The sequence below is a fragment of the Vulpes lagopus genome, chromosome 2, assembly GCF_018345385.1.
Source record: "Vulpes lagopus strain Blue_001 chromosome 2, ASM1834538v1, whole genome shotgun sequence".
NCBI classification, from domain to species: domain Eukaryota; kingdom Metazoa; phylum Chordata; class Mammalia; order Carnivora; family Canidae; genus Vulpes; species Vulpes lagopus.
In genome coordinates, this window is record NC_054825.1 from 95,529,344 (window position 1) to 95,552,646 (window position 23,303).

Below are 23,303 nucleotides of genomic sequence, written 5' to 3' on the forward strand. Positions count from 1 at the left end.
CAGAAAGGCTAAAATTAAAAAGAATACTATGCGATTGCTGTCAGTTAAGTATCCAACCATTGATCTCAACTCAGGTCTTGATCTCAGGGTCATGAAATCAAGCCTGGTGTTGGGCTCCATGCTCAGCAGTATCTACTAGAGATTCTCTCCCTTTCCTTCTCCCTTCTCCTGTGCTCCTCCCCCTTCTTGGACTCATGTGTGCATGGGCACACGCTCTCTTTCTCTCTTCCTCAAATTTTTAAAAAAATATCATATCCAGTTCTTACAAGGATGGAAAGGGTCTAGAACTCTAATACACTGCTGGGAATGTAAAAAAAAAAAAAAAAAAAATAGTACAACCACTTTGGAAAACAGCAGTTTCTTAAATGTTAAACATTCATAAACCAAGTATCTAGCCATTCTATTCCTAGTTTTTTAACTTAAGAGGCAATTGATATTTGTAACTGTTTTACTTGTACTAGCCAAAAAACTGGAAACTTACCCAAGTGTCTATCAACAGATCAATGAATAATCAAATTGCAGTATACAAGTCATCAATAGAGAGGAATGAACGGTTGATAACATTCAGTATCATGGATGAATCTCACAGTAATTTTATACTGAGTGAAATAAGGCAAGCAAATAAAAAGAAAAACTTCACAATGTTGTATGATTCCACTTATATAAAACTAAAGAAAATATAAATTAAGCTGTAGTGAGAGAAAGCAGCATTTACTTGGAGATGAGGGGTTCAGAAGGAGCAAGAGAAGGCTTTCCAAAGAAACACAAGGAAACACAAGCTACACAATACATATTTTTTAAATATTTCTTACTTTACATTTGTAAAGTTATAAGCTCAGTAAACACCAAATAAAGAGCTGTAAACCATAATTCTAAAATAAATTTTAAAATGCTTATCTTTACACTATCACTTGTTATATGTCATGTTACTCATAAAAGACCCTCAAATGGTAGCTGTTTGCCATTTTGGTTGTATCAATTTAGTAGATACAGTTTAAATGGGAATCTGTTTTACACATTGGGAATATGCCTAAAATCACCTTGTAATATAAATTTGTATTATATAACAGTTATCAGTATATTCTACGATAAGTTTTAAAATGTTTGACTTATTGACTTGAAATTTTTCATTCCGGTTTTACTCCACTTCGTAGAATATCAGAGAAAAGAAAATTAAAATGTATAGGCTTCAGTCCACCTCAACATTATAAATGAAACTCCGTATTATATTTTGTTAACAATTACCTCTTCCCATTTATAATCTGGTTGGACAAACAACATTAATATGAATATACTTAAAAGTAAAATCTTTGACATCCTTTATTAACTTTCATAGCCCAGCCCTAAGGAAGAAACTCTAAAAAGTACATGCTTTATCTTCAGCTATAATAATGTAAAACCAGATACAGCAGAACTCCTACCTGGAACCAATAATGTACTTGCCTTTTGTATCATAGCTTCTTCTCTTAAGTGGGCAGAAATGCAATCCCAAAGCTTCACTGTATTTTTATTTTGCTTCTAAAGCTTCCCAGCTGCCTTATGAATAATATTGCTACCATCCTTACAGAAATTCCTCTTCCCTCTCTGTGTATTATCTACAAAGTTGATAACATGTCAGCAACCTTTCTTGTCTCCTGAGTTAGTTTACCATTTCTATGCTCTGAAGAATAGTGACAGCAATTTCAAACAATATAGAAAGAAACCTTCCCATATCCCTGCCACATTTCTGGAATTTCAGTATGTTAGCGGTGGAGCCCCTGCAGTGGTGACTTGGCGTTGCCCTCGTGGATGTGGGCTGCGCTGCTTTCCCAGTAGGTGTGGGGTGTATGCTTTAGGACGTGATTTTGTTCTGTACCAGTTACACGGCTGCTTCTCCTGCTGCTGCATGCGCACCCACTGCCACCGGTCCTAGTCCCCGAGCGGGACCGCGACATCGTCCCTCACCTGCCTGAAATCTTGCCGAAGGCCTTTGTGTTTCCTTTGTGTTCTGCTGTCCGGGCGACGGTGGGAGGTCGGCTGGCTCTGTTCTGTTTATTCACCAATTTGTACATGATTTGTTGTCCTTTGCTACTGTAAACAGTAAATATAGTTTGCTTTAAAAAATAATAAAAAATAATAATAATTTTTTATTATTTGTCAATCATTTTTAATAGTTCTTTTTTTATAAAAAGAAAAAGGAATTTCAGGACAGGCAGTATAGTCCCTTTTAAAATTTATTCACAAAGAACCATTAACCGCACAGTTGCTGTCAGCTGCCTGTTCTAAACAATAGTCTTTTTACTGAAACACAAATAAATTTTTCTGTAATATTTTATGGAATATAAAGAGACTTTAATTGTTTGACTTGTTTAACTTGGCACTGTTAGTGTTTATTAATAAAACGCGCATGGGCATAATTCTCTTCCTAGGCTATGTTTATGAAAAAAGAAGTGTCTTTCTAAATTACTAATTTTCTGACTCAGCTGAACATGGTAATTCCAAAACTGTATATCATCATCATCATCATCACACTAAAGTTTTCACATTTACTGGTAGCTTTTCTTATTCCTAATGTAGGAAGACCTAATTATTAATCCTGTTAAGAATTATGGGAAAATTTTGTCATAATGATTGAAATCTTGTTACAGTTAAGCAAGAACATCATCTTTGCTTGAAACATAAGGAAAATAATCTAGCCAAAGTAGCAAGCAGCAAATTATGCTGCTTCAGTCAACTGTTTGACTAGATCAGTAGGTACTAGATGTAGTCACTTGAAACAGGCTCATTAATTGTGAATCTCAACAGATTATAAGATTAAGTTAGAGTTTATAGTGACAGTTTTGTGAATTATAGTTGAGTTTCCCTGTAACTTTACCAATTACAGTTTGTTTTGATTTTAAAGGAGATGTTGGGTGAACTCTTCACTCCTGTAGAAGCACCTGAAGCACCAAACAGGGGATTCTTTAAAGGCTTATTTGGAGGTGGTGCACAATCTCTTGATAGAGAAGAACTATGTAAGTTGATTTATTTAATTTGGATATTGTATCTGTAAAACTGAAACATTCAAGCCATTTAAATTCTTATGTATAAATTATGATCACCTTTTTCTTCTTGTCATAGTAATTAATATATCCATGTTTTTAGCAAAAATACATAAAAGGTTTTTTTCTGTCATTCTAACCAAAATCAGGGGTAGCTTCAGGTGGTTAAAAAGGAGTATTCACAACTTTAAATGAATGGCTTAGAAAGCATTTTATTTTCATTAAATGTGATCTTATTATTTCAATTCTATAATTAACTTTAATTGATGACATTAACTTTGAAAAAGTTTTTAATCTAAACATTTATTTTACAAAACCTCCAGAACTATTATCATTGAACTAGAAGGTTATTTAGGATAGCAAAATCTAGTTCATTTACTGCCTTCGACATAATTGCACAGAGTAGAAATTTGTCCTTGAATGAGCTAATGAATCAATGATTGACCTTTCTTTCAAATAGGAGTTATCTGTCTGTAATTTTTTTCCTTTTATTCTTTCTGTTTTACTGAAGTATTATAGAACTTTCCTTTTGTGTTTGTTTGACTAATTAGAAAAACTGTAAGATTAAACATCAGTAAGTAGCAGTGCAGTACAATTTAATTTTCAAAACTTACCCAGATGATTGATCAATCATCTTGGTACTGAGAGGATCAGTCAGTTTTAATTTTTAAAAATAAAGACTGTTCTTTAAGTCATGGGGACCAAGGATAGTTGATAAAGTTCCACAAAATTCAAAAATTGTATTTTTCAAAAAATGTTTAACAACATCAGACAGCTAACAGGTATAGTTAGGACGTGGGAAAGGATAGGAACCCAGAGTGCTGAGCCTGGCAAACTGAGGCCACTTTTACCCTGGAGTACTTTGCTAATCTGAAGCAGAAGGCTGAGATACTAAACTGTGTTCATACTAGCAAGATGGGCTCCTAGAACAGGCAAGGATAGAGATCTTGTTCAATAACTTCTCTTTGCAAGGACCCCAAAGGCCATGGCTTAAGAGTAAAGGTGACCTAGAAATAAATCAGTCCTCAGACACACAGACTGAGCTCGCCTTTAAATTATCGACTGTCCCAGAAAACTTGCAACCTTAATTAAAGTATTTTTACAGACTGCTCAAGTCCCCAGCACCTGGGAGAAGCAAGTGAAAATGTTCTCTAAAGGCAGATAACATATTCAAGTCCTCAAATTATTTGTAAAAATAATTTTTCAAAAAAGTCCAGGTTAACCTAGAACACTAGTAATCAATACCATGAACAATGAAAACAGAAAGGGCAGAAATAGAATCACAGTTACTTCAAATATTAGAATTATCAGACAGAAACTGTAAAATACTTATGTATATTATATTCATAAGTACTGTGCCTGAACATTTTGTCAGATAACTGAAAACTATAAAAATCAATACAACAAATGTGTAAAAAACAAAAATGAAATTGTGGAACTGAAAGATTCAAAAACAAAAACTGGATAAATTTAACCACAAATTAGACACAACTAAAGAGAAAATTATATAGCTTGAAGATAGGCAAGATAGATCATCTAGAATGTAGTACAGAAAAACAAAACAGATATAAATACAAAGAAGATACAAGAAATAGAAGTTGCAGTGGGAAGATCTAACATATGTTTAAATTTCTCAAGAAAGAAATAGGAAAGCATGTGAAGAAGAATCAATATGTAAAGACATATGGCTGGAAATTTTTCAGAATTGATAGAAGATACCAATTCATACATTCAAGAAGTCTAATGAATTCTAAGGATTTTTTTTTTTTTTTAATTCACAGCTGGTGGGTATCTGGCTGAATTAGTCAATTAAGCACCTGACTTTTGGTTTCAGCTCAAGTCATGATCTCACAATGATGGTATCAAGTCCTCTGTCAAGCTCGGCATGGAGTCTGCTTGAGATATTCTCTCATTCTCTCTCTCTCTCCCCCCCTCCATCTCTCCTTCTCCTCCCTCCCTCCCTCCATCCCTTCCCCTACTTCTCCCCCCCACTCACTCTCTTTCTAAAATAAATTTAAAAAAATTCACAGCTCAATGTGTCACATGAAAATAGAGCATATCAAAGACAAAGAGATAATCTTCAGAGTGGCTAGAGGAAAATGAGGTATCTTTTAACAAGCTAGAGACTGGCTTCTCAACAGCCAAAGTTAGAAAATATCCTTCAGGAATGAGACATTTTTAGACAAATGAACAAATGAATAAGACTTGCCACCACACTAAAGGAAATACTAAAGGATGTACTTCACATAGAGGGAAAATAATCCTCCATGGAATGTCAGAGAAGTAGGAAACAATGTTTTAGAAAGTAATAAGTGCATGTATAAATATAATCTTCTAAACTGTAAATCAAAGTCTTGTAGTATGTGTATATACATATACACGTACAAATAAACAAAATCAAGGGAGTCACAAAGGGTAAAATGGATTTAACGTGATCTGAGATCATACATTTTTTGAGAGACTTTTTAAAAATATCAGGTAGCATTAATAAGTTAAGGATGCATGTTATAATTTCTAAGGTGATTTCTATAACCTAGTACAAAACTTCCAGGTGAATAACAGGAAAATCACAATCCTTCCAAAATAAGGCAAGAAAGGAGGAAAGAACACAAAACAGATGAGGTAAATAGAAAGCACATAGAAGATGGTAGACTTAAATATAAATAACCGTAGTAATAACATCCCATTTATCTTTTTTTTTTTTAAGATTTTATTTATTTGAGAGAGAGCAAGTGAGGGAAAAATAGCACAAGTGAGGGAAAGGAAAGGGAGAAGCAGACTCTCCACTGAGGAGGGAGCCCGACACAGGGCTCCATTCTAGGACCCTAGGATCATGATGCAAGCTGAAAGCAGGCACTTAACTGGCTGAGCCACCCAGGCACCCCAATTATGTCCCATTAAAAAGGCAAAAATTATCCAGTTGAATTTAAAAAGAAAAAAAGAAATGCACATTGTTCACAAAAGACATTGAAAACAAATATTAAAATTCTAAAAGAAAAGCATGAACACAAATGAAGAATCAGCTGGTTTAGCTATATTAATATCAAAGTGTAAACATTAGGACATTAATGAATGTACCTTATATTTCACTTCAAAATATATAAAAAACAAATATTGACATAACTACTAGAAGAGACCATTTCTCAGTCATAGTGGGGGAATATGCCTATTGATTGAGGTATAAAAGCAGACAACAATAAGTCTTATAGTAAAGGATATAGAAGATATGAACAACACAATTAATTAACTTAGACCTAATGAACAGATATAGAACATTGCAGAATGCATTCTTTTCAAACACACACAGAGGTATACTAAATTATTTTGGAGTAAAATGTCATAATGTGTATAATGAATTTTAAATATTTTATTTAAAAATTTTACATATAGACACATAGCAAAAACAGTTAACTATTATCAAAATTAGATAATGTATGGATGCTTATGATATAGTTCTTTTATCTTCCAATATGTTTGAAACTTGCATTTTAAAAAGTTGGGGTTTAGGTTGACCACACATCAAATGATTTTTTAAAAATCAAATTTGAAAGCATTAAAATCAAGAGTTTATGATCTAATCACAATGCATTTATGCTTATAATTAATAGCAAAGCTAATTTTAAATTCCCATGTTTGACAATTAAGAAATAAACTTTTGAAAAACCCATGTGTCAAAGAATTCATAATAATTGGTATGCATTTAAAGTAGCAGTGGTATTTATAGCCTTAAATATATATGCAGTATTATTAGAAGGAGAAAACATGAAAATGAGTGAACTTGAGGACCCATCTCAAAAAGGTAAAAAACACGGCAAATAAACCAAAGAAAAATAGGTAAGGTAGTAATGACTTAGCAAACAAATACAAAATAGAAAAAAAAATTAACAAAGCCAGAAGTTGATTCTTTAAAAATCTAATAAAATTAATAAATCTCTGGTGAAACTACACAAAAGAAGAGGAAGGCACAAGTAAACACTGTCAGGAATAAAGAAAGATAAGAGAATATAATTGCCCTAGTTAAAGCATCAAAGCCAACAACTTTGTTGCATCTCTGTTTTTCTGAAGCCATATCTCTCTGCATGTAGCTCTTTGCTTGTGATTACATTGGGTTTACCTGGATAATCTATCTCTGGATCCTTCATCACATCTGCAGTGTTCCTTTTCCTGTTTAAGGTAATAGAATCACAGGTTCCAGGAATTAGAGTATGGTCATCTTTTAGAGGAGTAGGGGACACTATTCTGTCTACCCACATATCCTATCTAAACATACCAAAAAAGTTGAATATTTAGAAATAAATCTTAATAGAAGATGTTTAGAACCTCTATGGGAAAAGTAGAAAACTATATAACTTTGTTGACAGAAGTTAAAGACTCCATGTTCATGCAGTAGAAGATTCAGTAAAAGGCATCAATTCTCCCAAAACTGATTTATGCATACACAGATACACACTTAATGAAGTCCTTATCAGAATTGCCCTCCCCCCACAAAAATGTTGTAACTGATAATAATCTTTAGATGGAAATTCAAAGAGTCTTACCTCTTGAGTTAGCCTTATACTTGGAGTTTTAATTCTAGACGATTAGGCAAGAAAAGGAACTAAAGGTCGTGCAGATTGGAATGGAAAAAGTAAAAGTCTGTATTTGCAGATAACATAATCTTGTAAATAGATTATCTTAAGGAATCCACACCAAAAAAAAAAAAAATTACAGATAAATTCAGCAAGATTGCAGGATACAAGATAAGTATAAATCAATTTCATTTCTTCTATGCACTAGCAGTAACAAAATGAAAATTAAGAAAAAAGTTCCTTTTATAATAGCATCAAAAAGATAAAATACTTGAGAATAATTTAACAAAAGGAGTGTAAAATGCACTAAAAACTTCAAAACATCATTTAAAGATCTTAAGTCATAGATAGATTGACATCCTATGTTCCCAGATTTGAAGATTTAATATTGGGAAGATGGCCAAGCTCCTTAAGCTGATCTATACATTTAGCACAATCTCTGTCAAAATCCCAGCTATTTTTTTGAAGAAAGAAACAAACTGCTCCTTAACATTTATATGAAAATGGAAAGAATCCAAAATAGCCACACATACAAAAATTTTTTTAAAGAGAATGATGGAGGACTCACATCTTCACATTTCTGAAGTTACAATAAAGCTGTTAATCATCAAGGTGTAGTACAGTACTGGCACATGGAGAGATGCATAGACCAATGGAATAGAATTAAGAATCTAGAAATAAGTCCATACATATATGGTTAATTGATTTTCTGCAAGGCTGCTAAGAAAATTCAAAGGTGAAAGAATGGTTTTTTTTCAATAGATAGTGTTGGGACAACTGGATATCCACATGCAAAAGAATGAAGTTGTGTTCTCACCTCACACCATACACAAAAATTAACTCAAAATGGACCAAAGACCTTAATGGAAAGCGCTAAGACTATAAAAGTCATAGAAGAAAATAGATATAGATCTCTGTGCCCCTGTATTAGACAGTGGCTTCTTAGTTATGATACCTAAATCACAAGCAACCAAAGAAAAGTATTTTAATAAAATTTAAAAAGAATACTATCAAGAAAGTGAGAAGACAAACCACAGATTATCATAAAATATTATAAATCATATATTTGATATTTCTAAAATCTGATGAGTCCAGTATGCAAAATATATAAAGAACTCTTACAACTTACTATAAGGACAAATAGCCCAGTTTTTAAATGGGCAAAAGGTTTGAATAGTCATTTCTCCAAAATATACAAATAGCCAATAAACACAGCAAAAAAGATACAATATCATTTCTCATTAAGGAAGTACAAATCAAATAAATACCACTTCACACCAGGGTGGCTGTAGTCAAAAAGATGTTTGCAAGAATGTGGAGAAATTGAAACTCATACATTGATGATAGAAATATAAAACTGGCATAACCTCTTTGGAAAACTGGCGATTCCTCAAAAAGTTAAGTATAAAGTTATCATGTGACTCAACAGTTCCACTCCTGGGTATATACCCAAGAGAATTGAAAACACATATTCACACAAAAGCTTGTACAAATGTTCACAGCAGCGTTATTCATAAAAGCCAGAAAGTAGAAACAACTGATGAGCTGATAAACAGAATGTTGTATTATTCAGTCATCAGGAAGCATGAAGTGCTAGGACACCTGGATGGCTCAGTGGTTGAGCGTCTGCCTTTGGCTCAGGTTGTGATCGCAAGGTCCTGGCATCAAGTCCCAAATCGGACTCCCCACAGGGAGCGTGCTTCTCCCTCTGCCTATGTCTCTGGCTCTCTCTCTCTGTGTCTCATGAATGATTAAATAAAATATTTAAAGAAAAAAGAAGCATAAAGTGCTGATGCATGCTACAACATGGTTGAACCTTAACAACATTATTTTAAGTGAATAAAGCCAGATACAGGCCACATATTGATTGTATGAATCCACTTATATGAAATGTTCAGAATAGGAAAGTGTATAAAGACAGAGTAAATTATTGATTGACAAGGACTGAGAAGAGGGGGTAATGGGATATGACTGCCAATAGTTAGCATGGGATTGTTTTGTTTTTAAGAAAATGTTCAGGAATTAGTGATGATAGTTGCACAACCTTCTGAATAAACTAAAAGCTACTAACATATTCAGGGGCAAATTTATGGTATGGGAATTATATTTCTAATGAGAGAAATGTATGATGAGGGAAAAGGGAACATCGGACCTCAATCTTTAACAGAATTTAAGACTTCTGAGGTAATCAAGGTCTGGATTATATATGGAAAGGAAGCAGTGAATTCCTGAGATCTTTTGAAGGAAAAAATTGATCTATTTTTAAGTGACAAGAAATGGAAAGAAAGGGATGTAGTATATCCACAACTTAATGGACACAAAAATAGAATAATGAATAAATTCATCATTTTCCTTTACTTCTAAGCCTAAGCATAGTATTTCAAGTATGAGAGAGCATGGAATAAATAAACTAAATCAAATCCCTATGTTTAAATTAATTTATCTTTAATTTTTTGCACACCCAATAGTGATTTTTACTGTTCTGTAAACTGGCATCAGTATGCCCATTATTCATTGCAACAAATAATTACTAGCCCCTTTTTTAAACAAATTTTGTTATATAAACTAATATAGAGTAGAATATTAATTTTCTTTTTCTGTTTTTGCATGTTTAAAAAACTAAAAATTATTAAAATCATATAAAAACATTATGAAATGAGTTATATAAATATTACAATTATATTGTCACTCAACCTTAAAATTGTGTTTTAATGTTATATAGGAGGATATTAATAAAATTTTCATTTCTTGAGTTACTCTTCCATTTATCAAATCCATTGCAGTTGGAGAATCATCCTCAGGAAAGGCATCAAGGAGTCTTGCACAGCATATTCCTGGCCCTGGCGGCATTGAAGGTGTGAAAGGAGCAGCCTCTGGAGTTGTTGGTGAATTAGCACGAGCCAGGTTGGCACTAGATGAAAGAGGGCAGAAACTTGGTGATCTGGAAGAAAGAACTGCAGCTATGTTGTCCAGTGCAGATTCATTTTCTAAACACGCTCATGAGGTATGTCTATCAAACAAATATTTAAACAAAATAGCCTAGTTAAAACAAGTATGAAAATGGTTGAGTTTTTTTAATTTAAATTCAATTTGCCAACGTATAGTGCCATCAAGTGCCCTCCTTAGTGCCCATCACCCTTCTTAGTGCCCGTCACCCAATCACGCCATCCCCCAACCCTCCTCCTCTTCCGCAACCCTTTGTTTGTTTCCCACGGTTAGGAGTCGCTCATGGTTTGTCTTCCTCTCTGATTTCTCCCCACTCAGTTTCCCTCCTTTCCCTTAGAATCCTTTTCACTATTTCTTATGTTTTGTTTTGTTTTTTTTAATAGCTATTGTATTTCTACACAAGAACTTTCAGTTGTCCTCTGTACTTGCAAGTTCCTGATTTGCCACCAGAGGGAGCCATTACAAGAATATATTTCAGTAGTCTGGTTTCTTACTGAAGTTTATTAATTTTGAAGGAAACTGCTCACCTTCAGGCTTTTTGTAAACAAAGCCAATGATTTTGCAACAGTTTTAGGAAATGCAGGGTTTTCAGGTTTTACTACTAACTCCTAGAAAAGGAAATAATTTGCCTCTCTTGATTCTTTAGGTTGATCTAAAGTAAAAAAAATAAAGTAGCTAAAATTGGTAAACATTTTTATTTGTAGACCAATTCATACAGAGGACGAATGAAATGCATTTTTGCAATGAATTCATCTTGATGAAGTCAGAAGTCATGGTGGACCTTAAAATATATGCTATAAAGAAAGGATCCCTAGCTGGCCTTCTTATAAATAAGCTTTGTTGGCCAGCATAGTAACACTTATACAAACTGACTTTAAAGTCCCTTAGGTATAGAATATACATCTTCATTTTGACACATAGATCTGCCACTCTGTGATGCTTTACACTGGGCTACTTTACACCCTTGGTTCCTAGCCTAGCCCTTGAGGACATTTTTAGTTTGTTAACTGAAGAAACCGTATTAAGGTTATTTTTAGATTTGAGCACATACTCTGTCAGTAATAGCTCTTTAAATTTTTCAATCAAAAGTCATCTTTTCGTTGCTCAAGAATGCTGACACCTGGAATGCATAAAAGAGGTCACTTGACTTGGGAGCAATTTGTGCAGGGCTTCAAAGAGGTTTGGAGATTCTTATGTGTGTGAGTCCTTGTACTCGGCTAACACACACCTCAGTTATAGACTAGTGACCTTGGTCAAGAATTTTGTTGGCATAACCCTGTGTGTGATTGTGATCTCTAATTGCATATAACACTTCAGCCAATTTCAGAATATACCCCTACACTAAATAGTTAGCAGAGAGTTCAGGCTCAAACTTCTACCAAATTATGTTTATGAGCCATATTTGAGAGTCTTTGAAGATAATATATTGAGGTGATGAAGCTCGTGGGTTCTTGGATCAGACCACATGGGCTCAAATCCCAGTTTCACCCTTGTGTTATGTTGGGTAACCCATATAAGCCTTATTTCCTTCATTTATAAGATGAGGAGAATAATAATCTCTAACCTGTAGAGCTGTGAGGACCAAATGATTTCATATAGGGAAGGTGTGCCATACAGTGCCTTCCTCAGAGGAAGTGCCGGTACATTTTTGATGCCAGCAAGAGGAGTTTTCAACCTTTCATTCACTAGGTTCTTTAACCATTGTTTTTAGTTCATATCACAGAACTGATAATTACCTTATTTGTAAGATATTAGGTTAGGTCACCAAAGAATATACTGAGCCAAAGTTTGATAATGTCATGTCTCTAAAAAAATAAGAGGACTTTCTGGGCTGTAGTTCTTCATAGGTATGGTCTTTTTTTTCTCTAAATGGAATAGGTCTTACTGCTTTCAGTATAAAGTGATTTGAAGAAAGCAATATAGTAACACTATAATATGTTTCAGAATGATATAATGTTTGGGAAATATATAGAATTCAGTTATAACATAAATATTGTTGTTCTGGCATTTTTAAAACATTATTTGTGTGTTTTCTCCCCTCTAGATGATGTTGAAATACAAAGATAAGAAGTGGTACCAGTTCTGACAACCAGAAATCCAACTAAGTCCAACTTCAGCCAGAAGGAAAAAGAATTTTCCTTTTTTATTTTATTGATTTCACTTTAGGAAAGTTAACGTTAAAGGGATGTTCGTCACTGGATACTGTTCTTTCCTAGCACAATCATGCACTGTTTTACCTCAGTCATGTGGCTTTAACTGAGGAGTGTCCACACACACACACACACAGCGGAGTAGATGGTGTGTGGCAGCTGTGGGTTGACAGCTTGGGAACTAAGCAGGTCACATGTTATGGATGAAGAAACAAAGGGGGATGTTGAGGAGACCTAGCAGGGACTATTCCTAGATCATTCCTGTATTAAACTTTCATATGCCAAAAGATTTTGTGCTGTTGTATCTGCCATCAGTGTTTGACCTCATTGAGGGAGAGGCAATAAGTCAGAAGTCCTGAAGCTGAAATAGTTATGTTTGTGTCATTGACTGAATTAACAAACAGCTGTCTTGGACTTTCCCTCCCTTAAACTGAACGGTCATCAGTATCATTAGTGAAAAAGAAACAAACTGTTTGTTACCATATCTTTAGACAGATAAGCTGAATGGTGGGCTTTAAATAATAAAAACATACACATAGTTGACTTGTGTATGGGCTACTCTTGGATTCTTGTTATTGTATACTTGTGTTTAGTCCATATTTTGTCAAAAGCAAAACAAGGCGATACATCACTTTTCATTGAAAAGAAAAGTGTAGAGCATGACTGAACGCTCATCATTCTGGGAGTTTCCATGTAGTGGCTATACAGTGTGGAAAGTGAGAAAAACCTCCATTGTGGTGAGGAGAATACTTCAATGTCCCTTGTCCTTGTTCTCATTAATTCAGCTAAAGGTGGATTTGACCAAAATAGTTACAGGTTAAATTTGTAGAAATGTTGAAATTGGCTAAGTTTTTAATTTTGCTTGAATTTTTATAAAATGTTTAACCAAATGTACCTTTGCATTATTTAATTAAAATTGCTAAAAAAAAAAAGTTTCATTATTTCAGTAAAATGCTCAGCTCCCTTTTTAAAATGCCCTTTATTTGCTAACAGTTCCAGTACACTCAGGTGATGAGCCGATTAAATCTTAGTGCACATGCTGTCGCATGGGAAATTACAAGCATCTGTTGTCAATAATTATCTATATAAGAGTCTAGTCTGACGACCTACAAAATATTTTCTGTAGAAATATACTATAAATCTGTACATGTCCTTTCAAGGCTTAAAAAGCCAAAAGGAAAGGAACATATGTGCATTTTGGTAACTAAATTATTTCTGTATTGGAGTATAATGCAAATGAGACCATCAGTGGACAATAAATGATTGGTTCCTAGAATAGCTTTGCAGACAGGGAAGAGATAACTTTGTAGACGGGAAAGTGATCTGATAATGCAGGCTCATCTAAGATTATTATTGGTGGTTCTTAGAGCAACAAAGGAAGAGCAAAATAAAAGCATTACATTTAATAGTAATGAAATTTAAATATTTTCTTCTATAAAAAATTATTACAACAGTTTTCTTCCTTCATTAAGAGATAATCAGAGCACAAATTGATAGCAAATTTGATGGTTGTTTTTTCTATTCCATATGATCATTAAAGGTATATGTAGAACACCCTAATTCCATGCAGTCTGTTATGCATCTGTTCCTCTTTATTTTCATTAATAATGCTTTTATGTTTACATTTTATAATGTGCACTATGGGATACAAAAGTTTACATTAAAATTTACTTTGAATATCATTAGGGAGGGACTAAATATATGTGATAGAGATAATTGATAGAGCCAAAATAAATATTTTAAAAGTAATCATTTTCAAAAGTTTTTGAATTTGTAGAAAATACCTATGGATAACATATTTCTCTTTAGTTAATGTCAGCGATATGATGAACAGCAGTTTATAGATGGCTTAATTTGTATCCTGTGTTACCTAATAAACATGTTGTTCCATGATCTGTCACAGGAAGTATTAGGCCCTTTTTTAAGGTACAGTTCTGAGAATGTCATCAATAAAATCAACAGTTACAGATTTGAAGTTGAGAAGCATGCAGTAAAATAGTATACTGGTTGATTCCCTATTATGTGGAAGGGCATATTGGCTCCAATTATTTAATTTGCTGTGTTTTTTTGTGTTAATTGTACATCAACTTTATTTCTATGGTCATTTTTCCTGTTGTATATAAAATGAACTAATCTTGTAATTATTTTCAAATATAGAAGTAGATACATTTATCTGAGATGGATTTTATAAGAAAATGTTAAATCAATATTTTGAGTTACTTTATTTCGTTTTTAAATTAATCTACAGATTATGCACAGCAAACCTAGAAACTCACTTAAGACTAGAAAGCTTGAAGTATTTTTGAGAATAGGAAATAGCTTCTCCGAGTTATACTTGATTCAGTCTGTAGATAAGAGAGTCTGCAGTAATAACTAACCCAGGGAATTTATTGTAATTTGAGAGATAACATCTCTATTTTTTTTTCTTTTTAAGTGCAAAAAGTAACAGTCACCAGCAAGCCAGGATTTCAGGAAAACAAACCAAAAAAAAGTCAAAAATAGAAAATATTAGAAAAAATGAAAGATATGTATGTGCTTCCTCTGTATCCTCACTTGAGGACATTATTCTTTGTTGCATTTGTCCTTGGCTCTAAAATCATTGAAGTATTCATTAATTAGCAGCTTGTCAATAGGAAGTTGTTTTCCCATATGTACCGCAAATCCAGCCCACTCTTCAAAATAAAATTCATATGTATTTGCTTAGGAAGTTATTTGAAATCTTCTACTCTGACAAATTCTGTATATTACATCCATTTGAAGTTTTGCATCATCTTAATGCCCTGGGTTTGCATTTCAATTGTACAAAGTGTTTCCAAAAATGGTTATAGATATCACTGAGCTATGACTGACTTCTTAATTTGATTTTCTTTATGGATGTGAAAAAAAAATGCTGCTATTTGTCTATGTTATGTGTAGTATATTACAATTTAAGTACAGTACTTTATAGTAAAGAAAGAACCTTTTTTTTTTTTTTTTTTTGCTTAGACCTTCTTAATTGTAGGTTTCTCTGAAGTTCTTTCGTGTAGGTATGTGAGTGTTATAAACAAGTCTGAAAGTGTTACACATTTTTAGGTTAAAGGGGGTGGTAGGGAGACAGCTGAGGAAAGGAAGACAGTAGTGCAGAGTTTTACCCTGAGTTCCAGATTCCATATATATTTTGCTGAAGGCATTTTCTCAATGACATTAGAAAAGCTATATCCAAAGGTAAATTTTTTGTGGCAAAGATTTATTTTACATTTTAACTTTGGGGATTTTGTTTATTTGTTTTTGCAAAATAAAGAGCACTGAACTTTAAACTTGAATTTTTTCTGCACTTTTTTAGGTAACGAAAACTTTTTATTATCATTTAATCCACATTTCTCAGTTAAAATTAAGTGATGCATATGTATAAAACATACCAAAATCATGAATATGCTGCTAGCTGCACCTTAAACAATTAAACTGATCATAGTCTTAAAACCTTCAATAGGGCTTTATATAGTTTTCAAGGAAACAAATAGTAAAATCGTTTGCTGTATGTTTCAGTGTTCTAGGTCTTAAATTATTGCAACACTTTCAGATTTGTTTTAAGATCATACAGTAACATGTTATATTTATACATACTGCTAGAGAATATACTTTTAATTTTAAAATGAAATTTTTATAAATGTACTCTTTAATTTTAAAAATGGTGAACTTGTTAAGTTTAAGTCAAAGTACTTAAAAAGTATGTATATTATCCATACAAAAAGTTATGTTTTACGCTTATAATAAGAAATACTGGTATCTCATATCGAGATACAATTAATTTTAAAGAATCATACATTATTCAAAAGTCTTCACGCATTGACAGGAAAGATAATCATTACTATGGTTTAAAAAAAAAACCCTCTATTGAGCATTTTCAAATATTAATTTTATTTTGGGGAAAATGCCCACAACAGTAATTGCAAAGTCTTTCTCATAGCTGCAGCTTGCTGTCGGATGCCTACCTTAACTATTGTTTTAAAAAATATATATATTTAAAATAGTTTTCCAGGTATTTTCTTCTACCTTTTTTAAAAATAAATTTCCAAAAATGAAAACAGAGTTTATGTATTTTTGTCAATGAAGGTTTTTATTTTGTAGTTTATAGAATTTGTTCCTTATCAGTTTGATACTTGATCACTATTCCTAGACTTTTTAATCTGTATTTACTTTGAAAAAGAGCACTTCTCTATCTTTAGTGTCCTCCTTTTTTTCTTTTCCCTTTTAGAGTGTTCTATTGGATTGAAATTTAAGCCCACAAATGATTTTTTTTCATTTGAAAATGAATGTGAAGATACTTGTTTACAGCTTTTGTTAATCACACTTTTCATCACTGATCAATTTCTTGTAAAGTGCTATGGGGATTATTTTTCCTGTGAATATTAATGATCTTACTACTGCCACAGAAATTTTAAAGGTTCTGTGGACAGAAAATAGGTATAACAACAACAACAAAAATTAAAGGGAAAACTTTACCTTTCTCAGCTGAATTAACTTCCCAGTTGTCAGGGTTATAACATGGTTTTTCTCTTCAGTTATCAATACAGTCTTAAATCACTAGGCATAATTCATTTACAAATTGAGTACAGTAGTCCAGGGCTACATGTAATTGCTCTTTTTATTGCATATTGCACTCTACATCAGAAAAACCATGAATGTCAGTTTTGCCGGTATTTTGCAATGAGGCTCATAGTTTAAATTAAAATTTTATAGTGTATGAGATGTAAATAAGTCAGTATTAATTTATTGTAGATTGTTTGGCTCAGGCATTTTAAATGGACATTGGCTAATGGCAATGGGTTCCTATTTGGGAGTTTCATTTTTTTAAATATACTTTGCTAAGTGTTTTGTGTTCTAACTTTGCTTCAACTGAAGACAATGTGAGGAGTTAAAAACAGACTCAACATGTCAGTAGAAAGCAATGCAAAGAGAGTAAATCATATTTTAAATTTTGTAATTTTTTTTTGTAAATAAATGGTACTGTGATACTTTAGGTGTGACCTCTGCTTAACATGATAGAACCAGAAAAACATTTCTTTTCTAGTTATACTATTGGTTCATTGTAAATGCATCACCAAAACAATATTAAAAAGAGCAAGAATAAGTTTTTCTAACATTGTCCACTTCAGGGGCAAGCATGCTTGGTATAGAGCTCTAGCTTGTGTCTACCTTAAACCCGCAGGCAGTTTTCAGTTGCTGCACTTTTTTTTTTTTTTTTAATTTTGCTCAGTCCAGTAACTATCTCAAAGGTAATTGCTGGAATATGCATTTTAAATACGGTTAAAAAAAAATCTCTGTGTACTGTTTCATTTTAAACAAAAACAAAAAAAGCACTATTGCAAACACTAAAAATGTGTTAAACTTTGTAGTTATTTTGCATTCCTGTACTTTACAAAATGTCATCACAGCAAAAGGTTTAAAATTAGGTAATGAAATATTTTTGTAAATAAATACCGTTAAGCTGGTATTTTAAAAAAATGTATTATAATGTTTCTGGAAAATGTTCATATATATGTATATGAATGTCTCTTTATGCTGAAGGGCTCTGATTGGGCAAAATAAAATACTCTAATCTCTCCTGAAACTAAACAAGCCCTTTTCTCTGGAAAATCTGTTTTAATTTTTTCTCTGAATTGTGGAATTAATCCCATTAGTTTAACCTAAGCAAATAATAGATAAAATAGATTCCTACATTTGCAAAGATAAAGTCAATTCAAGTAAGACGAACAATATTTTTCTTAAGTAGGTGGGCTTTCTGGTAAAAGTCACCTACCCTTCATTGGGTGGGGTGAGATCCCCTACTGGAGGCACTTAACTGTAGATGAACACTTCTTGGCCTGTAGTGTGTATGGAGTCCCCTGGCATCTTGCTAAATGGAAGATTTGGAGTCAGGGCATCTGAGGTAGGGTCTGACTGCTCTAACAAGCTCTCAGGTCGTGCAGATGCTGCTGGTCTGTGGAACATACTTTGAGCAACAAGGATGTAGATGATTTTCATAACTAGCATTTTGCAGTTTAATAGTAGTGTCCAACTACTTGTACCAAGACTGAACATCACATTAATGGATTTAGAATAATATAACTCAAATAGTACTTATCGTTTCCATTGTATTTCGGAGTAAAGAATATGACAATTCTCTTATTAAATTGAAGGTTTTATTTTGAAATATGTATAATTTTACTGCCCACACGGTGGCAGTCATGTCTCACCTTATTGTCTGAGCCTTTAGCAGGTGGTTAAACAGTAGTATGTAACAAGGGAAAACAAGACCTTGCAAAGACCAATTTTCTTTCTTTCTTTCTTTTCTTTCTTTCTTTCTTTCTTTCTTTCTTTCTTTCTTTCTTTCTTTCTTTCTTTCTTTCATCTTTCTTTCTTTTTCTTTTTTTTTGCAAAGACCAATTTTCAGTATATTTTTTATCTAGAGAACTAGTAGAGTCTTGGATACAGAACAGATAAATGTCATCCTAAGCTATTTGTTATAAAGTGATAAGAGCATTCAGTAGAACGATCTAATTTATTATCAAAAATTAGTGTTTTTCCAGAAATCTAGGCACTAAGGGATAAAAATTTTAAAAGCTAAAATATTGTCTTCATGCCTCTGTTCATGGTCTAATTTTAAAGAACTTCAGTTGCAGTATGTCCTGTGTAAGTACATACTACAGTGCCATCCAGTGTTTTACAGAAATATACTTGTAACTCCTCATAGGAGTTTTCAGGAGGATTCTGATTGTGTTCCATTACTTTGAAGATAGTATGATTGCTACATCATTGTACTTTTTTCAGTTTTTGTACAAACGTTATCTTTTTAAAAGATTTTATTTATTCATGAGAGACAGAGGCAGAGATACAGGCAGAAGGAGAAGCAGGCTCCCTGCGGGGGGAGCCCAATGTGGGACTCAATCCCAGGACCCCGCGATCATGACCTGAGCTGAAGGCAGATGCTCAACCACTGAGCCACCCAGGTGTCCCAAACGTTATCTTTTAAAAAAGAAAAAAACTCCAAGTCATTTTACTTTTCAAATTTTATCTGTTAAGACCAATGTATTCATTCAAAACTGATAGAAACATTCTAACCGTTAGTTTTGGTCATATTATCGAATTTTTTTACTATTTTAAAAACACCATAGTCTTTCATAACTGCTTTTTAAACCAACATGATAGTAAGATACATATTTCATTAATATATTGTTAACTAGCAAAGGAAAGTAGAGGAATATCAAACTGAGGTTCCTCATTTTCCTGTCTGTTGCAATTTTCTATCATCCATGAAAGACCTAAAGCTCTATCTTGAAAGACAAATAATCAACAACTTTATGATTTCAAAATGAGTGTGTGTGTGGCTCTTCCAACAGAGGACCCCTTTGCGTGTCTCTTCCTGATATTTATCTCTGAAATCTGTCCCTCCCTCCCTTCTACCTCCTCCAGTTCTGTCCCTCTATCCCTGATGCCTGTCACCCCAAATCTCTTTACTCTTTAGTGTTTATTTTAACCAGGCCCATTTTGCCAATTTAGGGGTGGGGAGAAATACTATAATTCTTAGAGGGTTCCTTCCTAAATACTGGGTGGATTTTTAAATCATTTTTATAAACAATAATACTATCCCTATTCCTTGCTGTAACCCCCAGACACAAAATCTCAACAGACAAAGCAAAAAACAATAACACAAAAAAGACCTGCACTGAAACAAGTTTTGAAAGCCAAGCACAGGAGGAGTTTGAGGTGATAGCTCTGTGCTGGCAGCCCTCAGGTCCAGATTGCCAGGCCACGCCCTCAGAATTTCTAAGTCTGAAGTAGGACCCAAGAACTTGTAATTTTAACAAGTTCCCAGGTGATACTGATGTTGCTGATCCAGAGACAACACTTTAAAAAACCCCGATCTATAGCAATGCTGTAGAACCAGTTTCCCCTTTTTAGCACAGATATTTTCGATGTTTCTTTTATGATTCTCTAATGAAACTCACCAATAATATACTTGCCTATACATGTTTTTTTTTTTTAATTGACATAATGTCCCAATACACCAGAGGCAGGACATGAATATGGTTTATAACTTTTTTTTAATTTTTATTTATTTATGGTAGTCACAGAGAGAGAGAGAGAGAGAGAGAGAGAGAGAGAGAGGCAGAGACATAGGCAGAGGGAGAAGCAGGCTCCATGCACCGGGAGCTCGACGTGGGATTCGATCCCGGGTCTCCAGGATCGCGCCCTGGGCCAAAGGCAGGCGCTAAACTGCTGCACCACCCAGGGATCCCAAATATGGTTTATAATTTTAAAAAATGGATTTCCATATGCGAATCCCAAGGTTACACACTAGAACAACAGCAACAACTTGCAAAAATATATAAAACACTCCCCATTGGATGATCCCTTCTGACTTCCCTCTCCACCTAGCACTCACCCCCATCCTCCACTGTGTGAACTGTTGGCCCAGAGAGTAAGACCAGCAGTAGGACACATCTTTTTCCATATCTGTTCACATCCATAGGGGCTGTCACAAAAATGTTCATAAATGTTACGCCTTGATGTATACAAGAAAGTATAGAAGTCTCGACTTAAAAGCTAGTTTGGATTTTTTGTGTATTTGCATTAATCCTTGTAAATTCATGTTCTCTTTCACTTAATCCATGCTTTTGAACTGGTCAGAGTAGACAGACTTTTCTTTGCAAATTTGTGCCTGAAATTCATAAATCTTAATACCTTAAAGGTGTGGTTCTCCTAACAAAAACTGCTCTAGATAAAATAGCGAATCTATGGATGAGATTCTACTACATAACCTTACTAACAGTCTATCGGAAACTTTATTCCTGATAACCAAAACTCAGTGAGTGATTATTGGTTAGTTGTTAGGCAGGTAGAACTCCCTTGTATTTTCTTCCAAGTTTATTGAAAGGGGACATTTATCTACAGCTCCTTTCAAATGCCAAGCACATTGGCCTGAAGATCAAGACTCCATCCTTGAGTTTGGTACCAGCTATGGCCAAGACCTCAGCCAAGTCACTCAGTCTCTACTAGCCTATTTCCATATGTGAAAAACTAGGGTCTGAAGATTGGTATTACCTACCACACAGACTCGTAGGGATATAACAAAATAACCTTTGAAACGTATTAGAAAACAAAATTAGTCCACAGACACAAGACATTATGACCTAAAGAATATTAGTCCCTGGCAGCTCTGGTGGCTCAGCGGTTTAGCGCCGCCTTCAGCCTAGGGCGTGATCCTGGAGACCCGGGATTGAGTCCCATGTCAGGCTCCTTGCGTGGAGCCTGCTTCTCCCTCTGCCTGTGTCTCTGCCTCTCTCTCTCTCTCTCCTTTCTGTGTATTCTCATGAATAAATAAATAAAAATTTTTTAAAAAAATATTAGTCCCTTGGAAGCTCTATGAATCAGAAACGTATTTGAGTAGGAAAAAACAAGCAGCAAATCTTGTATCAGGATCATCAAATCAGAGAGTATTAAAAGTGCTATAATGAAGATAAAACCCACAGATACATTTAATAAAGTAATTAATGAAGATCGATGAATTTAAAATGTGTTTGAATTTAATAAGCACCTTTAGTTTCAACTGAATTTCTTCTTTGTGGTATGTTACTTCAGGATGATTTATAGCCAACAATAGAATCTTATTAAAATTAATACACAGTTGCCTTTCAAAATAGAACAACCAGAATCTCAGTGCCTAGGAATTTTTTAATAAATATATTCAAATTTATAAATGTTCATGTTTTTCTCTCTGACATAGAAAGTAAACCCTTTTCTGGTGTATAGTCCTAGCATAATTGACATTTTTCAAAAGCCAGTGATAACTCTCTAAACAAATAACAAAAGTGTCTGAATTTAGGATGTTGCTTTCCTATTCTTTTACAGAGCAGATTACCCTTAAAAGACTTTGTTTCTATGTAGCCAGTAAAAGATAGACTGGATCGGGCCAAGGTCCAACCCCTTACTGCTGTTTACCAGTTGTATGACCCTAAGCTATTGAACCTTTTAAAAAATACTCCCCTCAAATATTAAATAGAAATAAAGGCAGTGCCAAGTGTATAAGACTGTTTTAAGGATGCCATGAAACGCAGCAGAGGCACCTCGCCGTAAGGCCGCCGCCTGCTCTCCAGCCTTAGAGACCGCATAGCGCACAGAGGCGCACGGCCTTGGAGGGGAGATGGCTTCTGACCCCTGCTCCGTGATACACGTGTTAATCAACCTCAGCAGGTTATTAAGCTTTTCTTGCTTCAGTCTCCTAGTCTGTCAAATGTTAGTTATTAAGTCAGTACATATAAAATGCTCAGGATAGCATCTGATGCATACAGCACCTCTTAAACTAAGATGCCACCGATAGTAACATACCAATATCGGTGCCACTGACAAAAATGCTGCTAATTATAAGACATCCTGATTTTCAAGATGTCAGCTACATGAAAGGGGGTCTAAGAATTGATGAAATATAGTAGTAAGCACTCAAATGTTTACCATTTTAAGGAGACCTAGGAAATACAACCCTCCCCTGCCGATTTATAATCACTTAGAATCCCTAGACCAACCAACTTCAGGTGCAGGACAGAATTTCTAAAACTTCCACTCTTCAGTACTTTCCCAGGTGCAGGTCTCATTCATGCAAA

The 23,303-nt window shown here is 34.0% G+C and overlaps 1 protein-coding gene across 3 annotated transcripts in view; it reads left to right on the forward strand.

Annotated features, from left to right (window-relative positions):
- STXBP5 (syntaxin binding protein 5) overlaps window positions 1–18,274 on the forward strand; it is a 168,291-nt gene extending 150,017 nt beyond the window's left edge. For all 3 annotated transcript variants that reach the window (XM_041740439.1, XM_041740441.1, XM_041740447.1), the window contains 3 exons: window positions 2,882–2,993; window positions 10,372–10,592; window positions 12,579–18,274. In XM_041740439.1, coding sequence (XP_041596373.1) covers window positions 2,882–2,993; window positions 10,372–10,592; window positions 12,579–12,620 — 375 coding nt within the window. In that variant the 3' untranslated portion in view covers window positions 12,621–18,274. The remainder of the gene's footprint in view (window positions 1–2,881; window positions 2,994–10,371; window positions 10,593–12,578) is intronic.
- The last annotated feature ends 5,029 nt before the right edge of the window (window positions 18,275–23,303 follow it).